The sequence below is a fragment of the Biomphalaria glabrata genome, chromosome 4, assembly GCF_947242115.1.
Source record: "Biomphalaria glabrata chromosome 4, xgBioGlab47.1, whole genome shotgun sequence".
NCBI lineage: Eukaryota > Metazoa > Mollusca > Gastropoda > Planorbidae > Biomphalaria > Biomphalaria glabrata.
This window is the reverse complement of record NC_074714.1, coordinates 5,951,439-5,977,061: the sequence shown is the minus strand read 5'-3', so window position 1 is coordinate 5,977,061 and position 25,623 is coordinate 5,951,439. Positions and strand designations below refer to the sequence as shown.

At 39.9% G+C, this 25,623-nt stretch overlaps 1 protein-coding gene across 9 annotated transcripts in view; it reads left to right on the top strand.

The window, feature by feature from the left end:
• The window catches only part of LOC106061659 (uncharacterized), a 142,181-nt gene extending 120,655 nt beyond the window's left edge, over nucleotides 1-21,526 (top strand). For 8 of the 9 annotated variants that reach the window (XM_056025756.1, XM_013219846.2, XM_013219847.2 and 5 more), the window contains 2 exons: nucleotides 17,818-18,119; nucleotides 18,990-21,526. In XM_056025756.1, the coding sequence (XP_055881731.1) occupies nucleotides 17,818-18,119; nucleotides 18,990-20,390 (1,703 nt within the window). In that variant the 3' untranslated portion in view covers nucleotides 20,391-21,526. Of the gene's footprint in view, nucleotides 1-2,176; nucleotides 2,329-17,817; nucleotides 18,120-18,989 lie in introns of those variants that run through there. The other variant, XM_013219854.2, reaches the window with a different exon arrangement.
• Nucleotides 21,527-25,623: the final 4,097 nt, after the last annotated feature.

Sequence of the window (25,623 nt, the reverse complement as noted above, 5' to 3'; positions counted from 1 at the left end):
GAACAGATATTTGAATGACATCCAGCATTCCTTGAGTTTTGTATTTCTCTGAGGATTCAACTACTTCCAGGAGACTACCAAGCCTTTTAGGGGGGGGGGAGCAGGGTCAACACTGCGGGGGTCCCAACTTGTGACTACTTTAAACTAAATATTTAAGCTCATGCATGCGTCATGGTCAACTGGCGCATGTGAACTAAATATGGAATTAGATTGACTTTGCATGCAGCTACTGCTTTGAAGTGTTTCAGGTCTCAACCATTACGTTGAAATGGAAACACTCAATGCACAATATCAACCCTGCAAAGTTCAGTTCAGTCATATTTTGCAATTTTTGTTTTTCAATGTATGCGTGCATTTAGTTCAACCCCCCCCCCCCCGTTTTTTCACCCCCAATTCTGTTGTTGAACTTCATGTTTTTTAAATTGATATTAAAAAAAATATTTACATTGTGATCAATTATGTTTTGATCAAAATGCATGCTAATTATAAAATCGAATGTCTTCTAGTGCCAAGATGAAACACGAGTGCGACATTGAACGTGGTCACGCGTACCCAGCTGTGTCCTGGGGAAAGGTTAGGGTTGTCGATGCCGTATCTCCTGCCTTTTTTTTTTTTTTTTGTGTGTGTGTCTGGCAGTATGTAAATATCCTACTAACTGTAACAACAGAAAACAAACACAAAAACCAGGCCGTGGAACTGATCAGAGACTAACATATCGACAAGCCATGCTCTTGTGGTTCATTATTCGTAATATTACAGCGTTTGTTTTTTAAAATAACGTTACTTTGGATGACATACATACATACATACAGTTAATAAGAAACAGCATAAGCTCGTCACTTCCAGGTTACTCTTGTGCTTGCCTCTCGTGTCTGTCTGTCTGTCTGTCTGTCTCTCTCTCTCTCTCTCATTATCTGTGTCTGTGTGTGAATTTTCGCTACAGGAGAGATTTATAAGTGGAAAGGTATTTGAGGAAAACTGTTAATGATTTGGGGGGAATGGGGGACTGATGGTCTCCCCGAGGTCGTGTTGTTGTTTTGATGCCATTCGTTAGGAGTGGGGGGGGGGGGGGGGTGGAGAAACAAGAAAATGATGAACATTTGAGACGGCTTCACTCTTTATGTTATTGCATTTCGACCGGGAGGCCAAAGTCCGTGTTGTGTCTAGGGCATGTGCAGCAGAATTTTTACTTCCCCTCTTAAACTGTTTTATGCATTATCTTCTCTTGTATTTTTTTCTTCTTTAATTGTTGCGTCTCACCCTCATATTCCTTCGCTCTTTCTTCCCGCGTTCTAAATGTTTCACTCGCTTGTGTTAGTTCTTTTATGTACTCTTTAGTTTTCACTCAATCATTTTGGTCTGTCTTTTAAATTATTTCCTGTCGGTATGCTCGCTTTAAACTGTAGATGATTTTATATATGTCTCTTTTCTAGTTAATCTTTCTAAATCTCTTTTTGAATCTCACTTTCTATGTCTTTGTCTGTCTCTCTCTAAATATATCTCTCACTTCAAATCTTTTTCTCTGTCTTTGTCTCTCTCTCTAAATATATCTCTCTTTTCAAATCTTTGCATTTCGCTCTTTGAATATTTCTGATTTTGAATCTCTCTTCCTCAAAATCTTTTTTTTTTCTGAATCTATCTTTCTGTCTTTCTTACTTTCTGTCTCCCTCTTTGAACCCAACTCTCTTTGTGAAATTTCTCTCTCACCCAGAATTTCTCTCTCTCTCTCTCTCTCTCGCTGAATCTCTTACTCTCCTAATCTCAGTCTCTCTCTGTCTCTGAATGTCTTTCTCTCCTAATCTTAGTCTCTATTTCTCGTTCTCTGTCTCTCTCTCACTCTTTCTCTTCATTCTCTCCTTTTTCTCCAAGACATGGTCTCATTCAAAACACATAAGCAAGGCCCCCCCCCTCTCCCACAAAGTACACCCCCCCACCCTCCTGTGTAATAATTGTATGTTCAAGGCGTGGAATTTGGTGTAATCTCGTCTGCTGGTGCACCCAGAAGGCAAAGCGCAGACGGGTACATGTGGCAGCGGTGCGGAGGTTAGTTGCAATCATTCCGCGCCCCTCCCCTCCACTCTAACCCCTCCCCTCCTCCGGCATCAATTTTCTTTTCTTTTTCCTTAACATTCTTCTCCATTTCCCTCCCCCCTCCTCTTCAGTATCGTCAGTCTCCGTCTTGGAAAGAACCTTTTTTATTTTCGGTAGCTGGAGAGCTGAAACTCAGTTGGATAACTCGTAATGATGTTGTGAACGTGATTTCTGTTTCTCTTCGTTGTTTTTTTTTCTCTTTCCTGTAAAGGGGGATTATGGATCTGAGAATTTCAGGTACTGAGAATTTCCTTTTTTCTTCTCTCCCCTTTCTTTGTCTCTTTTTTTTTACTCACGTCTCTGCTGTGATTAGTTTAGTTTGGAAAGTCTTGTTTATTGGCAAGCGTAGGCCCTCCTTGGCTGGGCTTCTGAACCGGAGGTCCCCGGTTCGAATCCTGGTGAAGACTGGGATTTTTAACCTCGGGATCTTTGGGCGCCTCTGAGTCTACCCAGCTCTACTGGGTACCTGACATTAGTTGGGGGAAAGTAAATGCGGTTGGTCGTTGTGCTGGCCACATGACACCCTCGTTAACCGTAGGCCACAGAAACAGATGACCATTACATCATCTGCCCTATAGACCACAAGGTCTGAAAGGGGAACTTAGGCCCTCCATTAGAATGTATGGATACAATAGGGCTTTTTTTTTTGTTTGGGAATGGACGTCATTTGTGGATGGCACAGTGTCTGCATGCGTCCCAGAGAAGAATTATTAATTAACACGTTAGTACCTGGCAGTGGTTTAAGAGGAACGTGTCAGTATTGCTGTACTTTCTAAGAATATAATGGTTCTCTTTGTAACCTTTATATATTTGATATTAAATGTTATGGATATAATCTTTTTGTTTTAGTTGCGGGGTATGAAGGCGCCTTCTTGCGTTATATGTGCCAAATGGCCCCCACTTGACCTAGAATAAAAGGTAATTTGTGCTGGGTTTGCTTTAGTGCACGTGATACTAGATAAAGCTTAAACCTTCTGGGTAGTCGATTCCATTTTTTTAAAAAGTTCTACCATTACTGTCCAGGCTCTCTCTCTCTCTCTCTCTCTCTCTCTCTCTCTCTCTCTCTCTCTCTCGGTGATGTTGTTCATATTTACCAGAAGTTGATTAGATATTGATCAGCGCTTTAAAACATCGAATTGCTGTGAATCAATAGCAAAAAATATTTACGATTTTTTTTTATTCCCGCCGTTCTAAAAATTTTTTGAAGGCTTAAGTGTTTAAGAATTGAGCCAGAACCAACAGTCTGTTTCTTCTAGGCTCTGTAAGGCCCTCAATGGACACTCGGTTGAGAAACTTGTCACTATTATTTTCTGTCCTCAACCCATACCAGCACATTTGTTTGTTAGTTTAGAATCTGTTGGTTCTATAAGAGCTAGTAAAGATCTTGTAGACCTGATTCTCTCTTCTGGGCTTCATATTTCCCCTTAGTCAAGGGATCACAGTGTTTTAAGGCAACCTAATCAAGGAAGTAAACACAATGTTGTAGTGACATCGAAAAACACACAAACACACACGCCTGCCATGCAGTGTCCGGACGTGTTCGTATTGGCTGCTGGATTCTGACGTAACTTTTGAGTAGAATTGATACAAATGAGTGAATTAAAAAGGAGAGATAATGGCAGATGAAGAGGGCTAAGAGACGTTAGACTACATACGCGTGTTTATGTGGACCTGCCGCAGTGAACAAATCAGTTCAAGTTTACAGTTTGATATTTTGTCCAGTTTAATCTATGTCCGCTCATATCTCCTTATTTACATTGAAGGCTGTAAATGTTTATTTCGTTCTGAGAAGAAGTTTATCGAGCGTTGTTTTCAAGATGTGTGTAAAAAAGTAAATTTACAATGGTTGGGTCGGACTAGCTTGCTGGAGATACAACCCAACGCGCCTTCCCTGTCGACAAAGCGTTATCACACGCAAGCACAATAAAATGTCAAAGGAATTTGTTTTACTTCTGAAATATTTGTTTTTACATTTTTAAATTCTACTCCAGTTGCATGTCTACGCAGTTCACTGCCTTAACTCTTTCTCTCCGTAATTATTTACCACATTCTGGTGGAATCAACGCTGATAGCGTCAGTTGGGAGAGAAAGAGTTAACCTTGTTTCAAGATATCAAGCAATAAAAGATAGGAAAAAAAGTGCATCGACAAGTTTCGAAAAACACACGCGCGCACGCTCACACACTCGAGGCTAATTTCTACGAAATATAAGAAAACACTTTGATGACATTAAAGCCACGTGATGCAGAGATTACTTTAATTTGGTAACGGCTTAGGACTTCCACTTTGAAGGCTAAGTGACTTCCGCTTGTTGAACCTAACTTCCGTTACCGCCTGCTAGTTGATGCCGTGAGTCACTTTGACATGCAGATTAACAATGAATAGATACACGGGAACGAACGGTAGACAAAAAACATAAGAGCCGGTCTGTATGTGAAGGATCTGGGGTCAAACACCGGTCACCAAATTTAGTGATTTTACCAATGGTGTTATTCTAACCCGATTAGTAGGAACATGGGTTAATCAGACCAGCCGGATATATGCTCCGAAACGATCGCATTTCGATTATGAATTACATTAATATGTATATTTTGTCTTAAAGTATATGGTAGGGTTTAATGAAACAAATGTTTCAACTTTTCATTTATTTTAGATTTAGAAATGAAAATACACAATATTGAAACGCTTTGTTGTTAAAGCATGAGAGACTTGTTACGACTTAAATTTGTTTTGGTTATATTCAAATCATCAAATGTATTCAACGGAAATTTCAATATTTCAAGCTAATTTCGGTAGCTAGGATAACATGCAGCAGACGTCATATTCAGAGTATTGCTTCCCTTTCCTTAACCGCAGGGCGCCATGTCGGACAGATTCATCAGCCCAAGTCCCGGGCGCTGTGATTCTATCTCGGGACAGATCTCAAGAGTCCCACCGGACGTACTTCCTCTCGATGGGGGTAGACTCGATTTCGACTGGAATGTCTGGAGGCCCATCGCTCGGGTCAGGGTGGTCGCGGAAGTCAGGGCAAGGTGGAAAAGATCTCCGAACGCAGACCTCGCGAGACAGGTCGTTGAACACCACTTGATGGCTCAGGAAGACAAGTGATGTCTTAAGACAGTTCTCAAGATGTAAAAAATAATTAAACACAATTCTAGCACACACACAAAAAAATGTTTAGCTCAATAATGATAACACAGTACGATTTAATTATTCTCATCACTAGCAATAGCATAAATAGTTCCTTCGATTTGTAATTATTTTTTTTTTTGTTAACAAATAATAATAAAGCCAATGATTTAGAAATGTTAGACTTTAAACATTCACTGAACTTAAATTCGCGAGCCTGGACATTTTCATATATGGCGGAAAACCATTAAATAGCTAGCCTTTTGGAGCATCCGGTGTGCGAAATACAGGAAGCGTTGACTGGCTCTGTGTTTAATTTAAGCTACACCATCATTTCTGTGCACATTTTAGCCCTCAAATTGTGTAAGCTCTTCTATTGGTGACTTTCAAGCTAGCGCCCTTGACATTGGGTTAGTTTATCGTGGAAGTCCTCCAGTTGAGATCAAACATCTTTGGGTGTTTCCATATTTGGTACAGTGCAGTTATCTGCTCTTTTGTTACATTATGGTTTAAAGACAATGGTGTACATTTAATAACAAAAAGAAGGCAAAGAGATGAGGAGAAATGTGTTATCGATTTAAACTGAACAGAACCTAAAGATTAACAAGCAAAGTGTAAAAAAAAAATCCTTTTAAAAAAGACAATACGTATCTAAATGGGAAGAACTCAGCCCTTAAAACTATATCTATCAATAGTGTACAAGCTATTTCCCTTATTTGATATAAAAAAGCAATTCATTACCAATATTTACTTGGCTAATTTGGTATTTAAAAAAAATGATTCATGCTTTGTTAGTTACAATTAATAATTGATTGATTAAAGTATCACCTTGATCTGAGTATGCCTGAGGGAGAAATAGCATTAACAACAAATTTAGCCATATCTGCGAATACTGTAGGAATAGTTTCCCTTGTTGGTATCAAACAAAATAATTTATTACCAGTAATTAATTGACTATTTGGTTACTTGTTTTCTGTTGATTCGTGTCTTGTCTATGCCAATGAATAATTGTGCAAAGTTTCAACTTGATCCGAGAATGGGTGTGGGAGAAATATCGTGTACACACTTTTTACCAGACAGAGTGAGTTGATAAAAGCTTTGTTATAAATGAATAAAATGGTCGGACATTTTTAAATAACTGACAAAAATGTCAAGGACGCTACAGTAATAAAAAGATCTTTGTTACCAGCTAAATTAAAACAATTGCTCTGTGCTACACGGCTTAGAAATTTGATACCGCTGTTCTATAAATATTGGAAAGGCCATTCTTTTAAAATATTTTTAAAAATAAAAAGCGTCTCCATACTTCCTTGATGTGTTGACAGTCTACACCCGCAGACATCAATGAGGACCCGACGCAGAGAATAAGGGGGGGGGGGAGAAACAAACAAAGACGTCAATTACTTTTATTCGCTTTATTACTGTTTAGAATAGATAAAAGTTAATTGGTAATTAGATAGTGATATACAGTATAGTCACAGAAAGAGATGATTGTTATATAGTCTGATGTACGGAGGAAATGGTTGTACTTCTTTCGTTCTCTCTCTCTCCCTCTCTCTCTTTCCCTCTCTCCCCTCTCTCTTTCTCTCCGTCTCTCTCTCTTCCGACCTCTCTCTCTTCCTCCCCCCCTTCTCTCTCTCTTTCGCTCGCTCTCTCCCTCTCTCTCATCCTCTCTCCCTCTCTTTCTCTCTGTCTCCCCCCCTCTCTCTCTCATCCTCCCTCTCTCTCTCTTCTCTCTCGCTCTCCCTGCCTCTCTCTCCCCCCCCTCTCTCTTCCTCCCACTATCTCTTTCTCTCTATCTCTTTGTCTCCTTTCCTCTCTCTCCCTCTCTCTCTCTACTTCCTCTATCTATTCCTCGCTCTCTCTTTATCTGTCTCCTTTCCTCTCTCTCGCTCTCTCTTCCTTTTTCTATCTTCCTCTCTCTCCCTCTTCCTCCCTCTCTCTCTGTCTTCCTCTCTCTCTCTTCTTCCCTCTCTCTGTCTCCCCCTGTCTCTCCCTTCCTTTCCCTCTCTCTGTGTCCCCCTCTCTCTTACTTCCTCCCCCTCTCTCCCCTCTCTCTCCCTTCCTCTCTCTCTCTCTCCCCCTCTCTCTCTCTCTTTCTCAGGTAATCGAGCTCAATTAGGAATTCCCATCTATGTCTGAAAACTATAAATAGATTCTTATTTTGATTTTTAAAGTGTACTGAATAAAGTTTCAATATAGGTGCTACCAAGAAGTTTTGTGATTAATACATTAGGTATTAATACATTAGGTATTTTAAATATTTCAACCGAATGTTCACTAGTATTAATTAGTTCCTTGTTAAAGAAACACTAGAGTGCCTCTTGACGAATTATAGTCAATTAATCCTCAACACACTCATACAAACTGGAGAACACACAGCGTATATCATGCCATGGTACAATTTATAAATCAAATTTAATAGTAAATTCACAAAGGAAACTTAACATGAAGCTTCCAACTTAAGAAAAGAACAGACGGACTTCTGGCCCTGAAGTAAGCTCGTCTATATATATGTTTCCAAATTATTTCCATTTTATTAATTTACTGCCGGTGTAGAAAATCGAAGCTTCTAGATGAAAATGTGTAAAAAAAAACTTCCTGCTTACATTGTTGTGGCACCCTTTACGCGCTTACAACGTGATTGATTAGAATTGCAGTCTAATAGGTATATGCTTTTTTTTTTTTTTTCAAAATTTTTAGCACTGGGAAATAAAATTACTAAACTATTTCGCTTGTAGCACAGTCCTTTTTACAAAGCTTATATCAATTTACACTGTCTCTCTGTCTGTCTGGTAAAAAAGTTTGTACACGTTTTCTTCCACATCCAATCTTGTATCAAGCTGAAACTAGACATATTTATTTCTTTTACCTGGCAAAGCAAAAATCAATTTGAAAATGTCGCCAATTAGTACATTAACTATTGGCAATTAATTATTTTGTTTGGTAATTTAAACAAGGGAAAGAAATAATACTTGACTGATGTGGTGGTCCCCATTATACTTTGTAAGAGAAACGTTTGAAACTAACAATGGATAACTATAAAATCTTCTATTTTTATAAGCACTTCTCCTACAGAGTAATTTATTGTACTGCTTAAGGAGGACGAGGAGACTTTATATCCTCGAGTTCGCATTCAGTTAGTTCACCTTTTTTTTTTTAATATACATGCATTTAAAAAGCGATCACCCAGAAACCCCCTGCTTTCTCCCTGGCCTACTGGCCCAGACAAGTGAAAGGATCATAGAATAATGAGGAAGCTAAAAGCTTGAAATAGAGCTAAACAAAAAAACAGTCGAAAAGATGTATTATTGTTGTCTAGATCTATTACAAATTTAATGACATGACTGATCCAAACTAATTGATACAAACACGCTTAACATTAGCTTTGTTTTTGTTTTTTTTTGTAATGAAATTTAAAAAAAAAAAGTTTTTCTTGTTGTTTGTTTTATATTTAGTGATCTTTCAGTTTTGTGCGTCCTTGGCATTTAATGTGTTTGTTTAAGTCAAACTATTCCGAGTCTTCCTCTTTGTATTTCACTTGCTGCGTGTTTCTCAAGGCTTCCTCCTATCGGCATACAACTTCTTATCACTGTTTCTTCTTTTACTCTGTTCCTTTTATTTTATGGCTGTAAAGGATGTCAACCGGACCTTCAAATTCAAAATGTAAACAAAGAGGAGATAACTGAGAGCCATGAACCTAAATAAACTCCCCCCCCCCTCTCACCCCGTTATGTTAGTCCGTTATTTTCTTTTATATTTTTTTTTTTTTTACCTGGCCGTTTTACTGTTGACATGCATCATTCTGTTTGGTTAACGGGCTCATAACAGTCTCCGCGCAGATTGAATGTATACAAGTCTAGGACAGCTTCATCCCGACGGGTAGAATTCCCAATAAAGAGTCGAAACTTGAAAGCCGCGGGAGATGCTCCAGACTCCCGGAAATACTATTTCCCGCGCTGAGAAGACTCGCGTGCTTGAGGAGACCAGAGAGCATCATGGGAGTAATGCTGGAGAAAGAAAAAAAAAAGGGGGGGGGGGAGAGAAACTGCTAGAGTATTGCATATATACATTTCAAAGTTTGTGTCTGATGCTTCTGGGGCATGTGCAGAATTTTTTTTTTAAATTTGTGACCTTCAACCCGACATTTACGTAGGCTTGGCTTAAAGCACTAAAACTTTGTTTAGAAAAAAAAAAACAGGTATACTTAGGCTAAATTTTAAATTAGACAAGGGCTAAGTTACAACTGACCAAAGCTAGGTTCTAATCCTGCTAGACAAGTGCTAAGCTTCAATTCACCAAGGCCAGGTTTAAATCCAGCTAGACATGTGCTAAGCTTCAATTCACCAAGGCTAGGTTCAAATCCAGATTAATAAAGTAATAAACCAGTTCCAGGATATGCTAGTTTTTTTTATTTTTGGTTGCACTAGTCTGATCATCCATAATTCCTTGTACTGCATCTTGTGTTCTGCCTACATTTGGAGAGATTCAAATGTACTAGGCGAGTCTCAAGGCACATGAATTTATTTCTATCTTGTAGATTTGACCTCTTCATCGTGATTTTACCATCACAAAAGAGATACAAGACACCGATAGCAAAGACAAACAGACACAAACACTCTTTTATTCCCCTGGCAATCAAATCATTAAATAGGAACAATCTGGTATAAACTTTGTCACATGTAAATTATGAGTGCGTCTGGTGTGAATGTACATTTTAGTTTCTTATAGTTATAATGTTTTTTGTTTGGTGTAATGCACAAATTGTAAGACAAATTTCCTTACGGATAATAAAGATTATTATTTTATTATCAACACTTAAAAGTGCTTGGGGGGGGGGCAGTCAAATACGACAGTGGCCGCCATGTTTTTCTATGATGGATGGCGACCATGACACACGTTAATTAAAACCTGTCAATGGACTTGCGCTCTACTGTCACTGAAGAATGCTCAGTGGCCTGGATAGATGCCTCCCTTCCTCCGAGGGCAGGGCATGCACGTCAATCGAGTAGGCTGAGGATACTGGAATTCCTTAAAACGTGGTCTTCTTGCTCGTTTTGAATGTTTCACGTCTTTGAAAACATTGCGGCTGGTCATTACACTAGAATGTCGTTTTTTTAAAGTGAGATGAACTTTGACCTTAACCAATTCTTTAGAGATAGAAAAGCGACTGGGCAAAGAGTTAACTAGCTGTAGAAAGGACTTACCTAATAAAAGGTACACTAAACAAGTTTAACGAAAGACCAGACTCACATCTCTGCATGAAGGACAGGACAAATAGAAGAAAAAACAACAACAACAACAACATAGTGTCAACATGACTCACATTTGATGTGGGCAATTAGGTCAGTAGTCGAAACTCTCCAATAGACACACGAAACAGGCTCGTCAATGAAATCCTCTTAAACTTATATTGTTAATGAGATTTTTGAAAAAAAAAAAAGTATTATAGAAATGGAGTTTTGAATAGGAACTTAGTTTTCGTAATATGCAATGTTCTTTTATTAAGATGAAATTGTCTACTACTCTTCAGCACGCTAGCAATGGCTCACTTTAAGGTGCAAATCTTTCTTTAATCTCTGCTAGCTTGGAATCTGTCATAACTTATCAAGTACAAGGCGATATTGGTAGTGACCACCTTCCAATATTACTGACTGACACTCTTTCTAAAATCAACACCAAGACCACTAAAGAGCCACGAAAGTGGTGCTATAATAAAGCCAACTGGAATGGATGTCGACAGTGCCCTTCAAAAAATCCATGCGGAGTCTAGCTCTGTCGACCTTGTATACCGTCTAATAACAACATATATGCTAAGATCAGAGCATGGGACGCCACGGATGAAGAATTTTTACATCCACAGGTCTAATTTCTAATTAGATTGTCATAAATAAACATTGTCCATTCTAAATGAAATCGAATTCTCCATGGATAAGATATTTTAACTGTCGTATTGAAAGAAAGTTGTCACACTCAGAACAAGACTCAAGAGAGTTTCAAGGAAAACAAATAGCATCCGTTTTTGTTTTTTTTTTTCAAAACGAGGTCAAACTGTCCTATTTATTAAGTCTGACGGCAGCATGATGTTGATTTCAAAAATGCATTTGACGTATTCTAAACATGCTTCTCGTTTGCGGATTTGTTCGTGAGATATTTAATTTGGTTATTTTCGTCTAATGCATATTTATTTTAAAATTTTGATTTAACTAAGATGATAAAGTTTGATGCTAAAATGAGCTTGATTACAATTAGCCTGCAAGCTAGAAAAGACATAAATCCATCTTGTTTTCTTTACACTGAATAAATCCTTCCTTTATTCTCATCCGTTTTGTTTTTTTTAAATTCCCCCCCCCCCCCCCCCCCAGAGTTGAACATGTCGTAGAGACCTGGAGTTTTAATGAGTTGACATTTTGTATCGGCTGACACCATTTCAAAACAAATGTCTTTGTAAGACGGAATTTAGGTCATAGGGAGATCTTGTCGCTTCCTGTATCACAGCTTTTGTCACATCTTTTGTCACATCTTGTCACATCTTTTGTCACACCTGTTGTCACATCTATTGTCACATCTTTTGTCACATCTATTGTCACATCTTTTGTCACATCTATTGTCACATCTTTTGTCACATCTTTTGTCACATCTTGTCACATCTTTTGTCACATCTTTTGTCACATCTTGTCACATCTATTGTCACATCTTTTGTCATATCTTTTGTCACATCTATTGTCATATCTTTTGTCGCATCTTTTGTCACATCTATTGTCACATCTATTGTCGCATCTTTTGTCACATCTATTGTCACATCTTTTGTCATATCTCTTGTCACATCTATTGTCACATCTATTGTCACATCTTTTGTCATATCTTTTGTCACAGCTTTTGTCACAGCTTTTGTCACATCTATTGCCACATCTATTGTCACATCTTTTGTCATATCTTTTGTCATATCTTTTGTCACAGCTTTTGTCACATCTATTGCCACATCTATTGTCATATCTTTTGTCACATCTATTGCCACATCTATTGCCACATCTATTGTCATATCTTTTGTCATATCTTTTGTCACAGCTTTTGTCACATCTATTGTCACATCTTTTGTCATATCTTTTGTCACAGCTTTTGTCACATCTATTGCCACATCTATTGTCATATCTTTTGTCATATCTTGTCACATCTATTGTCACATCTATTGTCATATCTTTTGTCACATCTATTGCCACATCTATTGCCACATCTATTGTCATATCTTTTGTCATATCTTTTGTCACAGCTTTTGTCACAGCTTTTGTCACATCTATTGCCACATCTATTGTCATATCTTTTGTCATATCTTTTGTCACATCTATTGTCACATCTATTGTCATATCTTTTGTCATATCTTTTGTCACATCTATTGCCACATCTATTGCCACATCTATTGTCATATCTTTTGTCATATCTTTTGTCACAGCTTTTGTCACAGCTTTTGTCACATCTATTGCCACATCTATTGCCACATCTATTGTCATATCTTTTGTCATATCTTTTGCCATATCTATTGTCACATCTATTGCCACATCTTTTGTCATATCTTTTGTCACAGCTTTTGTCACAGCTTTTGTCACATCTATTGCCACATCTATTGTCATATCTTTTGTCATATCTTTTGTCATATCTATTGTCATATCTTTTGTCATATCTTTTGTCACAGCTTTTGTCACATCTATTGTCACATCTATTGTCACATCTTTTTGTCAATTCTGTCATCTTTTGTCACACCAATTGTCACATCTTTTGTCATATCTTTTGAAACATCTTTTTTTGTCACATCTTTTGCCACATCTTATTCACATCTTTTATCACATCATTTTGTCACATCTTTTGCCACATCTTATTCACATCTTTTATCACATCATTTTGTCACATCTTTTGCCACATCTTATTCACATCTTTTATCACATCATTTTGTCACATCTTTTGCCACATCTTATTCACATCTTTTATCACATCATTTTGTCACATCTTTTGCCACATCTTATTCACATCTTTTATCACATCATTTTGTCACATCTTTTGCCACATCTTATTCACATCTTTTATCACATCATTTTGTCACATCTTTTGTGATATCTTTGTGTCACATCTCGTGTCACACCGTGTGCCACATGTGTCTCATTTTGTATCTATTGAACCTTTGCCCTATTTTTGCCAAGTAAAAAAACCAACACATGCAGTCAATTACTTCTCAGCAGTCTTGTACAAAGACAAAAACGTATTTGTTTTTTGTTTTTTTGTTGTTGAGTTCTGAGACTGTCTCTTCTCCGAGTTCAACTTGTTCAAGTTCATTTCGTCCACTGTTCAGCCTTTTGAGGGACGTCCTCCAGAATTAGCTAATTTATGAACACGACCATGTCACTTCACTTTACATTCTGCCTGCATCGCATAACAAATAACACTGGTCGTAAAACACAGTGACCCTTCCCATTTGACCCCCCCCCCTTTTTACGATGACCTCTTGACGTCACAGTCAGCTGCTTCGCCTATCAAGTTGATCCCCGGCCGAGGCGAACCGTAAAACGAAGTTCAGATCGAAATGAAGGATCACTCTTGCATCTACCGTTATATCTACCCATTGGTTTTGTCTCGTTTAGAAAGAAAAAAAAAAGGGAGAGGGCACAAAAGGCTCTTTCAATGTTGAGAAAATGAAATTATCTATATCTGGAGAGGGGAGGTCATTGAAAATAAAGGGACTTAAATTGTTTTGCAGCCTCCAACCATGTATTCATTCATCTGGACAGAAGCACCCCAAAGTATTTAGCGCCTTTCTCGCAGAACCGAAAATTTAGCAGCTATTAGCTAGTGATACTTTTTTTTTATTATTTTACGGCCAGGGGCGTTTCTTAACTCTAGATGTGGTAACGTCTTTCCCCACAAAGTATGTACACTTTCCATCTGTTCTATACCATGTCTAAGAATCCTGCTTTGGTCTCAAGATAGACTCATGGATCTATTATTAAATCTGTGGTAACATGTTTTTGTTCTTTCTATAAATTATTATGCAGACCAAGGGAAGAAACTCACGTGGGACAAAAGGGGAAACAACTCGTATGTCAACCTTAACCATGACATCGTCGTTAAAGCTCTGACTTAATCCCGCTCATGACGTGTGGTAATCCCCCTTTGTACACGCTGCTGTCCATGTGTCTCCTCTGTGTCTCAGATTAATCATGTCTTATATTGATGCACAGCAACTGCTCGCTGCTATATTTAACCCCCCCCCTCTTATCGCATTTGATTAGTTGCGTTTTATTTATTTGTTAGCCGGATTACACGCGTACAAGGCGAGAGAATGCGCATTGTCTTTGCTCGCTCGCCCTGTACCGTCACTTCTAAGTCGTCTAGTCGGATCAGCCGGTTTTGTGCTAAGCTTCTTTGGTGAGTACACAGTTTTTGGATGATAATCTGCGGTCACTGTAGTGTCGTTATCTAGCCGAGTTTGACCTGACTATAACCGTATAACGGAGAAGGTAATGGACCTTAAAGGTTGGCCATACATTTAGGATCAATGATTAACTTGTATGAGATAGTTTTCTCAGTGCAGCCTACTATAAGTGACATTAGCATGATGAGGCCAACTTTACTCCTTGATGAGATTTTTAACATTTGAATTATACTTTTGAGGAGATTTGTAACATAGGCGTTATACTTTACATGGAATTTATATCATAACTCTTATACTTTTTATGATATATATCACTTATATCTTGTACTTAATTCATATACATTTCTTGAAGTTTATACCATAACTCTTATTCTTCTGAGGAGATTTCAATCTGAATGTTATTTGTGATTTGTAACATTATTGTTATACTATTAGGAGCTTTTAATTTATATCAGAAAAGCAAATGAACTGTTTTCCCCATTTATTTCTAAAATCTCTATTCGATCGCAAAGGCCTCGGGCTACACATTTGAGGCCACAAGAAAATCCACTGCCCAGGGCAGACGTAGACGTCGAAAACAAAATGTAAATAGACCATAGGGGGAAAATGGTTATGTCCGCGCTGGATGTGGCAAAATATGTAGGTCGTAGCTGGGGCAAAATACTGCATTCCTCATTAATCTATGAGCTCCAAGAGAAGCCTTTTTAACTTGATTGCATTGAGTTCGCTAGAAAGTACACAGGTCTCTAGACTTCAAAGTACTGAAGACGTTTCCTTGAAGACTTATTACTAATATCATTGAAGTAATAGAACCGCCTCCCAACTAGTCAAGAAACAAAAACAGTTGTTGATACCTGAGCCAAATGACTAGTATTAGACTAACCAGCATTCCTTTAATTGACACACCATTGGCAGGCGTGTGTGTTTAGCTCCGGCGAGTAAATGCCAGTGAAATTCAGCCATTGCGTAACACTGCGGCTTGTTAGATTGCACCCTGACTGTTGGCAAGTGGTGAAAAAGTGGTGCATCCTATTTTTTTGTTTTGTTTTTGAAGCAGAGCTTCTCAAATTGCTGGATAGGAACCCTGCTCATGCTCTGACTGCCTCAATGGTGTACTAGCGTAAGAGTGCAGTTTGAATAACTTTCTTTCGTTCCTTCAGAAGTGAAGGTTTTTTACGTCCTCGTCTGAACCTCCTGCGTACAGGCGGGGGGATGGAAGCACGCTGTTGGAAACCGTGACCTTCCTGATGACAGCGCATACCACGCCACCTAGGTGAACAGGCGCTCATTAAATAGTTTGCTAGAGTTAATTTCAAATGGAATAGTTGGCTAGAGTTACAAGTTAAATTGAATAGTTGGTTAGAAGTGCAAAAATAAATTGAGGTTATTTAAAAAAAAATCTTCCTAAAACGTCTCAATAACAATATATATATATAATCCATGTCTGAAATGTAAATTTAAGATGAAAAACAAATATCACCTTATTTTGTTGTAAGCTTTACCAAGAAAATTAAATGTTAAATGGGAGCGAATTCTGTGCTCAAACCTTGCGAGAGTGACGCGTCGTTTGGACTTAAGTCACGAGATACATTGCATCTTCCAAGTATTATTATTCTGCCCCAAGCCCAAAGAAAAATGCACGGTGGACTCCTAAAAGTATGAGTGTCGGTCCTGTCATCCACAACTTGAGTAAATAAAAGGAAAGTATAGATCTACCTCCCCTCGCGATCCATGGGGCAGATGATGGAATGGTCATTTTTTTTTCCTTTAGGTAACGGTTAACCATCGAGGGTGCCATGCGGCCAACACAACGACCAGCCACATTTACTTTCGTCAACCAATGACAGAGTTGGGTGGACTCAGGAGCGTTCTAGAAATCCCGAAATTAAAATGCCCAGCCTTCACTGAGATTCAAACCCGAGACCCTTGGTTCGGTTCGCTTTACCGCTTAACCATCACGCCTCCGCTGATCAAATAACTGAATGACTTTTACGAACCGACTTGTCATTTATCATTGTTAAGTGTGTGTTAAGTTGGTGTAGAAGATGACCAGTACTCCCAGGACTAAAACATCTCCGGACAATGCTCTCAGTAAGCTGCTTCTCTGCTGCCTTTAGGAGCATCGATGAATCGCCACTTCACTTCCGGAATATAACTTCCCAGTCACGTGACAATTCACCCCACTCGGCCACACAGAGAAAAACGAATAGTAACTTATTTAGACCAGGAACTAATACTGTACCTTAGCCAGGATGTACCATGCAGCATAGACCGGGAACCTCCAACCCTAAGCCTGTATTTTATTACATTAGGCAATACCTTGTCCTAATCAATGTCTTTAAGAAGCGGGGCGTTGCATTGTCAAAACATTTCTCATTGATTTCGACAATTTCTTTGAAAGTATGAAATTAGTCTTGAGAAAGAATGAGTTCAGCCATGCGTGATCTAGGCAGTTTAGTTGTTTTAGTGGAGAACCGGTAGATTGTTTTGTTCTACGACGATGTAGGTAAATGTATAGTTGCAACTTTTAACTTTCATGGTGATCATTTAGAGTTAGTTTTTTAATTGAAAGGACATGTGTATTGTTAAGTGTTATTTCTTTTCTTTTTTTATTTTCATTGAACATTAATGGTGATTGTGATTGACAATTAACGGTGGTTGTGTTTCACCTTTTTTTTTCATGTTCTCCTTGAAAGAATGATTATTTATGACTAGATGATGTTCGTTGAATCACTTTTTCATTCTTGGAGTTAATGGTGGTCTGTGAATCGTTCGTGGAGATAATCATGTTCGTTGAAATAATGATGTTCTTTAAATTGATGATGTTCTTTGAATGGTTCGTTTAATTTTCGTTCTTGGAGTTAATGATGGGGTGTGAATAGATGTTCTTTGATGTGACCCTGATCTTGGACTTGATGATGTTCTTTCGAGTGATGCGCTTTAAAGTAATGAAGTTCTTCGTTCTTGGATCTCATGATGTTTTTGAATTCGATCATTTTCTTTGAATTTCACGTTCTTTGAATTTCACGTTCTTTGAACTTCACGTTCTTTGAATTTTACGTTCTTTGAATTTCATATACTTTGATTCTTTAACTTTCTTAATTTTTTTTTTTTAATTATCAACTAATATTTTCTTTTTTTTTTTATCTTTTTTTTTGTTGTTGTTATCCTTTGCAGCCATGGACTCCAACATAACCCTCTGGCAGTTCCTCCTTGAGCTGCTCCTGAACAACCAGCACCAGAACATAATCCACTGGACTAGCCAGGAAGGAGAGTTCAAGCTGGTGAACGCCGAGGAAGTGGCCAGGCTGTGGGGGCTGCGTAAGAACAAGCAGAACATGAACTACGACAAGCTGAGCCGAGCTCTGCGCTACTACTACGACAAGAACATCATCAAGAAGTCGCTGGGACAAAAGTTCGTCTACAAGTTTGTCTCTTTCCCAGAGATCGTCAAGACTGAGACGAAGGTGCCTTTCAAGGTTAGTCTGCCATCAACGGGTTGATGGGCTTATCAGGCAATGTTTGATCGTGCGTTGATACAGTTGACTATTGAGAGGGATCAAACTGTGCGTTGATCCATTGCAGGTGTTTTTATTCCACACTTTTATTCTGGATAACAAATTTAAAGTAAAGCTTCTTTTTCAGACCTTGCGATTTATAAGGCAGATGATAAAGCTATACGGTTTTTGTTTTGGCCAATGGTTAACCATTATGGTTTCATGTGGCCAGCAAAACGACTAACCATTTATTTGTGCTATTTTCAGATAGGGAACATGGTTTTATTGTTTTTGAATATGAATTTTAAATTCCTAACTACGTAGCTCTTAAGATTACTATGTTATTACATACATTCAAACAAATAAACTACATGATATCAAGCATGATATCTAGCCTCAACATTTCTATTAGTTGTAAAGCTACAAATGGTAAGCCGATCTCCACTTTGACTTCAGCTATTTAAAAACTACCGTTACAATATAATGTCTTGTTACAGAGTCAGTTCTAGGCATTTTTTTAAAATTATTTCTTATAAATAAGATTTGTGGTAGGTTTTTACAATATTATTTTGAGCATATCAATTCTTATGTGAGCTGGTTTTAATCGTTCACGATCTTTGTCCATCATGGTTTGGGATGATTCAGTCTTGTGTATCTGGATTAGATGTTGAAGTAGGCCATTTCGACATCTAATTGATCTGGAAACATTGGACTGTAGTTGCGTAATGGCTTGTCGCAATGACAAGACTGCTATCGTATTTATATTTAAACTATTAGAAATTGTTAGCGTTGGGTTATTATTTCATTTTGACATCTATGTATTGAAGATTATTGTGTTTTTTTTTTGTTTAGGTCAAGATGGAGTCCCTCGCTCACGAGTATGGCCAGAGGGTGTTGCCACACTTTGCCTCATACAATCCACAGGAAATCAAAGCCAGCCAAGACGCTGCTTTGAAGTATTCCCTACAGAAGCAACAGTCCAGCCAGCAGACACATCATGGGCCTAAGTCCAGGCACAGCGCGGAGAGCGAGGAGAAGTCTTTCATGAAACACGAGAAGTCCTTCGCGAAGCATGACCCGCCATTTCTGAAGCACGACGTCCCTTTGACAAAGCACGAAGCATCTGATGATGAAAACCGGGCCCGCCAACGCTCAGCTGACCAGGAAAAGAGGTCTCCAGAGAGGCTGAGCCCGAGAGAGTTAAGGGAGAGGGAGCGAGAGAGGGATGAGAGGGAGAGGGACAGAGAAATGAGGGAGAACATGGACCCCCACAGGCTCTCTACTCACGCCCCTGGCCTCTCTCACCAGCTCATAGCTCCACCCCCTTCCCATCATCATCATCATCATCACTTGCACGTGCCGCTACACCATCACCACGCCCACCATTCTTTTGGCCACAGGTCAGAAGACGATGACATCAGCAGAATCCCTCGCCCATGGCAGCCTTTGTACCTTGAGCCATCGCACCCTTACCGCGACCGGGAGCCTCTTGCGGCTCCGCCACCTCCACGCACTTCGAGCAGCGGAAGCAGCTGCCACAACATCCACAGTGCCATGTACAGCTCCGGTTCTAAACCGGAAATCCGGGTTTGCAGCCCTAGAGGAAGGAGCGCCAGTCCTATTATCAGCCACGGCAGGAGGGACTTTTCCCCACACCGCAGCAATCCGTCGCCGCCTATGACACCCATGAACTTGGTGAAGACCACGCCCTCTTCATCGTCATCCATGACTCCGCCTTCGACCATGATAGCCACTTCCTCGAGGTCTTCATCGCCCCTGTCACTTGTGCCATTAAACTACAGCAGTAACCACCTGACAACCTCTTCGCCCACGAGGGCATCCAGCACGGCGCCAACCAAACCGAAACCCAGCCCCATCAGCCTAGGGGTGCCTCCTTCTCTCAGCTCGGGGCCCTTGACCAACTCCCCCCTGACTCCTGCGTCCACACAAATGTCCATTCTGTCCCCCACTGCCAAGCATCCTATGTCGGCCTACCACGCCATCCCCACCCCATTGTTCCTGTCCAGCCCCATGCACCCTGTCCACTTCTGGACATCGCTGAGTCCGGTCACAACGCTAAGCCCACGGATGAACTCGTCTGGCTCCGCCTTTCAGTTTCCTGGCTTCTTAAGTGGCGGCCTGACTTTCTCCCCGCTGATGGGAAGCTTTACAGCGTCGTCCACGTCAGGAGTAGACAATTTGGGCACACCTGGACTTGTATCCACACCCACTCGGACTATTCCGGTCTTGTGACAATGAATGCTATGCTTACCGTGGTCTTCGAGACTAAACCTGAACTCCAGAAAACCAAACTTTATGCACTTTAAATCTATCCGAAATCTCCTCTCAAGAGTAGCTGCAGGAGCTCATCAAACAATTACACAAAAAACAAAACAAAAAAAAAACTCAACCAAAAGTACTTCCGGACTCTCCAGTGGATGCTCATTGGTTCTCACTTCACTGTACTGCACACATGTACCCCCAACTTGACCAGAGCCGTAGCTGCCTCTGTGCTGAAGGTTCAGATAATTCCCTGATGTTGTATTATTTTCTGTTTCTTTTTCCTAAACATCTTAGTGTGTTAACACTACACATTATTCAACGATGCACACCAAATCATTACGTGTGCTAGTAATCTGCTTGGATTTGTACTCAAAGGAGCTAATATATTATTAAGTATCAACACATATGTAGAGGTATACTGCTATATTTTTGTTACCCCCAGCCTTTCTCTATTTCTCCCTGTCTTTCTCCCTCACTATTTCTGTGCCTTTAGCATACATTGTGTAAAGCATCGCGGTTTAAATGCCATTCGGTTTCTTCGATTAACCTACTAAGTTAAATCTAATATTGGGGAATACCCGGTAACCTCTTTCTCGCTGCACTAGTAGCCGTTTCATTAATTGTATTCCTACACCCGTATGTGCTGAAAAGCTTTGTCACTTGTACCACTGACAACTTGGGAACTACTTCTTTCCAATGCTAGAAGACACAGGCGTAATCCGTCAGCTCACTGATATGATGGATAGTGTAAAAAAAAAAGGCTGAAAATATAACAAGTTAGTCGTGGATCTATATTGTCTCTTTGGTTCATGATGCTTGCGGGTATGAGAATTATATTAATATAGCCATGGACATGAAAGAATTAACACCGAGTATGACATTTTAGACTTGATATCTCGAGCGAACGGAAGTACGTCGTCGTCTGACGATGAAACCGCGCTACCCACTAGGTGTCGCATCTTTCGACTCAAGACATCCCGATGTCTGTAGCTTGAACCTCTGTGCACTGGCCTACATGTGCACACCTAGATTGATCTCTTTATGGGAAAGTGCACTGACTGTGCTGAATGCTCGTTGTAATAGGCATTTAAAAAAAAAAAATATTTGATACACAGTACCGTTGTATTTGGTAGACTGAAAGTAGTCCATTTAATAGACAAAGGGAAGTAATGCGTTCTCCCTCGGCTGCAGACGATAGAACTTCTGTTCTAAAGTAATGTTTTTAGTTATCTTATTACATATACGTGATGAAATGTAGTGATTTTGTATTGATGTTAACTCTGGACGTTATAGCAGGGCCGGCCTTGGATAATCGGTGGGCCTAGGCGAAGTGAATTTGGTGGCCCTAAATGATATTAAAAAGAAACAGTGAAAAACTAAAATTACGCAATGTATTAAAAACCTGCCTGTGTCTAGATCCAAACCTTGATCGACAAACAAAAAGCAAACAAAAAACGAAACTTGTAAATCGCATAGTTGGACTAGTACACAAGAGTTATAATAGTGCTCTAACATGTTGTGAGATACGATGCCATTTTCTTATTTTTTTTTTTTAGTACTGTGCGAGTCCCCCACGAATCGGAGGCCCTAGGCGGCTGGTTTGAAACCTTCCAGGTAAAACAAAGAGTGAGATGGAAACAAAGATGAAGTTTGTTTTTTGACGATAGAACTTTCAGTTCTTGACCTAATTTCAACGCACCCAACTTGGCAGCTGTCAAAAGTGATGTAGATCTCAATGCTGTGCCAGACCTGGAAATCGAACAGACTTCTTAAAATGTTTTACTTCTGGGGGCTCAGCATGCATTGAATGTGTAAAGGGTTGGGTCAGGGGGGGGGGGGAGAATGAAAGGGATGGGAGATTAGACAGAGGTGCAAGACCTATGAACTAAAGTGTACAGGAAATAACCTTTCCCGCGTTGTTTGTTTGCGGGAAGAGAAAAAAATATGACTTCGGGACGCTGGCACTTCTGTGCATTGTGCCTGTTGCTAAGCAACCCAGCCTCACTCTGAGCAAAGTGAAAGTGATGATTGTTTATGCAGGAAATAGAACGGCAACAAAAAAATAAAATAAATCGTAAAAATGTGCTAACCACACCTTGCATGCATGAAAGCCCAAGAGACAGTGCCACTTGCCTTTGTTCTTCAACCTTAGAAGCAGGCGAGCATTGAACACCATATCTCAAGGCGACCATTGCAATTCGTGTTTGTCTGTTTCTGAATCTCGATCAATCACTCAAGCCTCGTTTCGAATTAAAATACTTTCGGAAATTGTGATACCTCTTTCAAAGTAGCGATAATTTATTTTGTATTCCAGACGAATCGTATTTGTCAGGCATAGAATTGTTAGCGGAAAGGTGGCGACTTTTAACTTAGAATGCTGGTCCCTTCGTTTTTCCGTCTTATTCTTGGGACCCCGGTGATCACACACGTGTTACAGATAGACGAACGACCTGGCGAGGATGTACATGAGTGTTTCAATAGATTCACTTTCACATAACAGATTTTGACATCTTTGCCACGAGGGATCCATCCGTGATGGACAACCGCCCAGACATCGAATTGACCCCCCCCCCCCCCCCGTTGCCACTGTTACTTCTCAACGTCATGTCAGCTGTGACCTAAAGATCATCTCACTTGCAATCTAATGATGAATCACTCCCCGTCAATCATTCGTTTTCCCCAGCGACCATCTCCGCTTTCGAAGGAATCGAGAGGCTGTATTAGTTGTTTGTTTTTTTTTTCAATCTGTAAAAGACTCTTAATAAAATAAACATTGCTACCTGCATCGGTCAAGTTAACTGTCTGGGTTTAACCAGTGGTTCTCAAACTTTTTTTTGATCCAGGGACCCCTTTACATAGCCATAAAGAGAATGTTTTGTCGCCGTCAGCCGATTGTCCACAACGGGTGCCCAATCCGTGGTTTCTATGTGATGTGTGGCCCCCCTCTTGTCAAATTTAGTGGAACGAACACTAGATATTTTGATTTTGCCAAAATAAATGAATACGTGAATACGTATTATAACGATTGTACCCAATCATAAACAAGTTAACTCTTTCTCTCCGTAATTATTTACCACATTCTGGTGGAATCAACGCTGGTATCGTCAGTTAGGAGAGAAAGAGTTAACCATTGCTATATAAAAGCTTGTATTCAATCCAACCATTATGGAAGAATGCGGTAGTATTTTAACGTCCCAATCCAGCTATATTTGTCCGTTGTCATCAGTAATACGTTTTAAATCACCTTTAAAAAACTGAAGAACTCGAAATGGTGAGTGATTGTGTTGCAAACTAATATAACTAATAATATAGAATGCACCAGGCTAGGAAGAGGCGGCCTTAGCAGTGCGCGGGGGCCCTGGGCGAGTGGCAGGGCCACGAATATTTGCACGATGAGCTGACGTGACAAAACATTCTGTTTATCAAGGGGTCTCCCAAAGCGCAGGGCCTGTGGTGATCGCCCCACTCTCTACCCCTAAGGCCGCCTCCGGATTCTGAATTTGGTCAGCATGGAAGAATTCTGTGCAACGCATTTAGTCAACGTACCTGAGCATCGGTTGGTACTTCAATTATATACATGTACCGCTTTCATTTCACAAGGTGTTCAATCTATTTCTGATTAGCTGTGAACTGATTCGATAGCATCAGTGTTATACATTAAGAGATGAAATCATCTTTCTAAACCTTTGTGCCATTATCTGATAAATTGTAGCTATATATATTTCTAATGTTAGGAAGACATTCGTTTCAAACTTGCGCTCTTCAGTCTTAAATTGCTGCACAGGCCCTCCACACTTTTAGGTCGTGGCACACCGGTTAGGCTTTTTTTTTTTTAAAGCGTATGTGTATGTGTTCTATATATGTGTATGTGTGTGATGTTCTGATTGAGTGGAAGGGGGACATGTACTATCTTTATCAGGCCCCGCCTCTTTGCAGTCGTATGTAATTGATTGAATGATTGATAAGCTATTGAAAACAACAATTGGTGAAGTGGCAAGATGAGACCACCTGGTTTGAGAGTGCTTTCTTTAAAGATGAACCTCAGACCTACACTCAACTCGCGAACACTCTTTTTTGTGTGTGTGTGCGTTAGCGTGCCTGCGTGCGGGTAATCCAGTTTTTAAATTGATTGCCCCCACCTGTTTCATGCGCATCTCTCATAGAAGGAGGGGGGTGGGGGGGGGGGAGGATGTGCAAACGCGGGGTGGGTGGGGGGGGGACCTTTAATCTAGATGCAGACGACATTAAGCAGAAAATCGTTTGGGGGTGGGGTCCGCTTTATTTTAACCACAGGGGTGACAGTCACTGGATGACTTCACCCTCCCTATAGACCGCTCCCCCATCCACGCTTTTCTCCCCCCTCCCCCACTCCTTTGGACCCCCCTCCCCCGGCACCCCGTAATGTTGACGCGTGACAGGTTCATTAATTAGTGAGCCCACGATTCATTATGCCGCGAGATTCATTAGACTCTCGCGTTCAGCGCCTTTCTGAGGCAGAAAACAAGGTCGCCGCGACATCCAACGCGAAGTGTTAAATGTTCCCCCTGGCCAGGCCTCTTATGTAACGTGTCAACTCTTAAAGTCAGCATTGTTCCAGAGCAGTGAATTATGGCTGTACTAGTGATATTTATATCCAGTCGTGTTTGCGATTTCTGATTCGTTTTTTTTTAAACATGTTACTTTAAAAAAAAAAAACAACTTTTTACTTAAAAAAAAAATAAGTGGACAAGAATGTGGAGAATTGCAATTAGTATGTAATAAATATTCCCATAACTTAACATTATGTTTATGGTAGTAGCTTTGAATGGTTCTGCTACTTCTGACACCATTTCTCTATCTGTATTGGTATCACTTCACCTTTCTATGATACAGTAGTTATCCCTGCACCTGTGCTGTCCCTCTTTCATGACAAAAAGTACCCATTGACTTCAATAGGTAGCTTTATTTAAGTCCAATTGGTGGATATAGTCCTTGGATAAGTTACCATTGTAATCCACTGGATGCACTAGATGTCACTCTGACACGTTCCTATCCGCCACTGTTGCATATTTTCATCTTCTTGCAATCTAGTTTTCTGATTACTTCTCAACACCTGGGTGCTAGGATTCCATTGCTGTGCACAGCTATAGTGCAGTTTAGCACTACAGCCATGCTGCAGCCAGAGAGTGTCCTACAAGTGTATAGCTGTTTATAACTTTTGTTG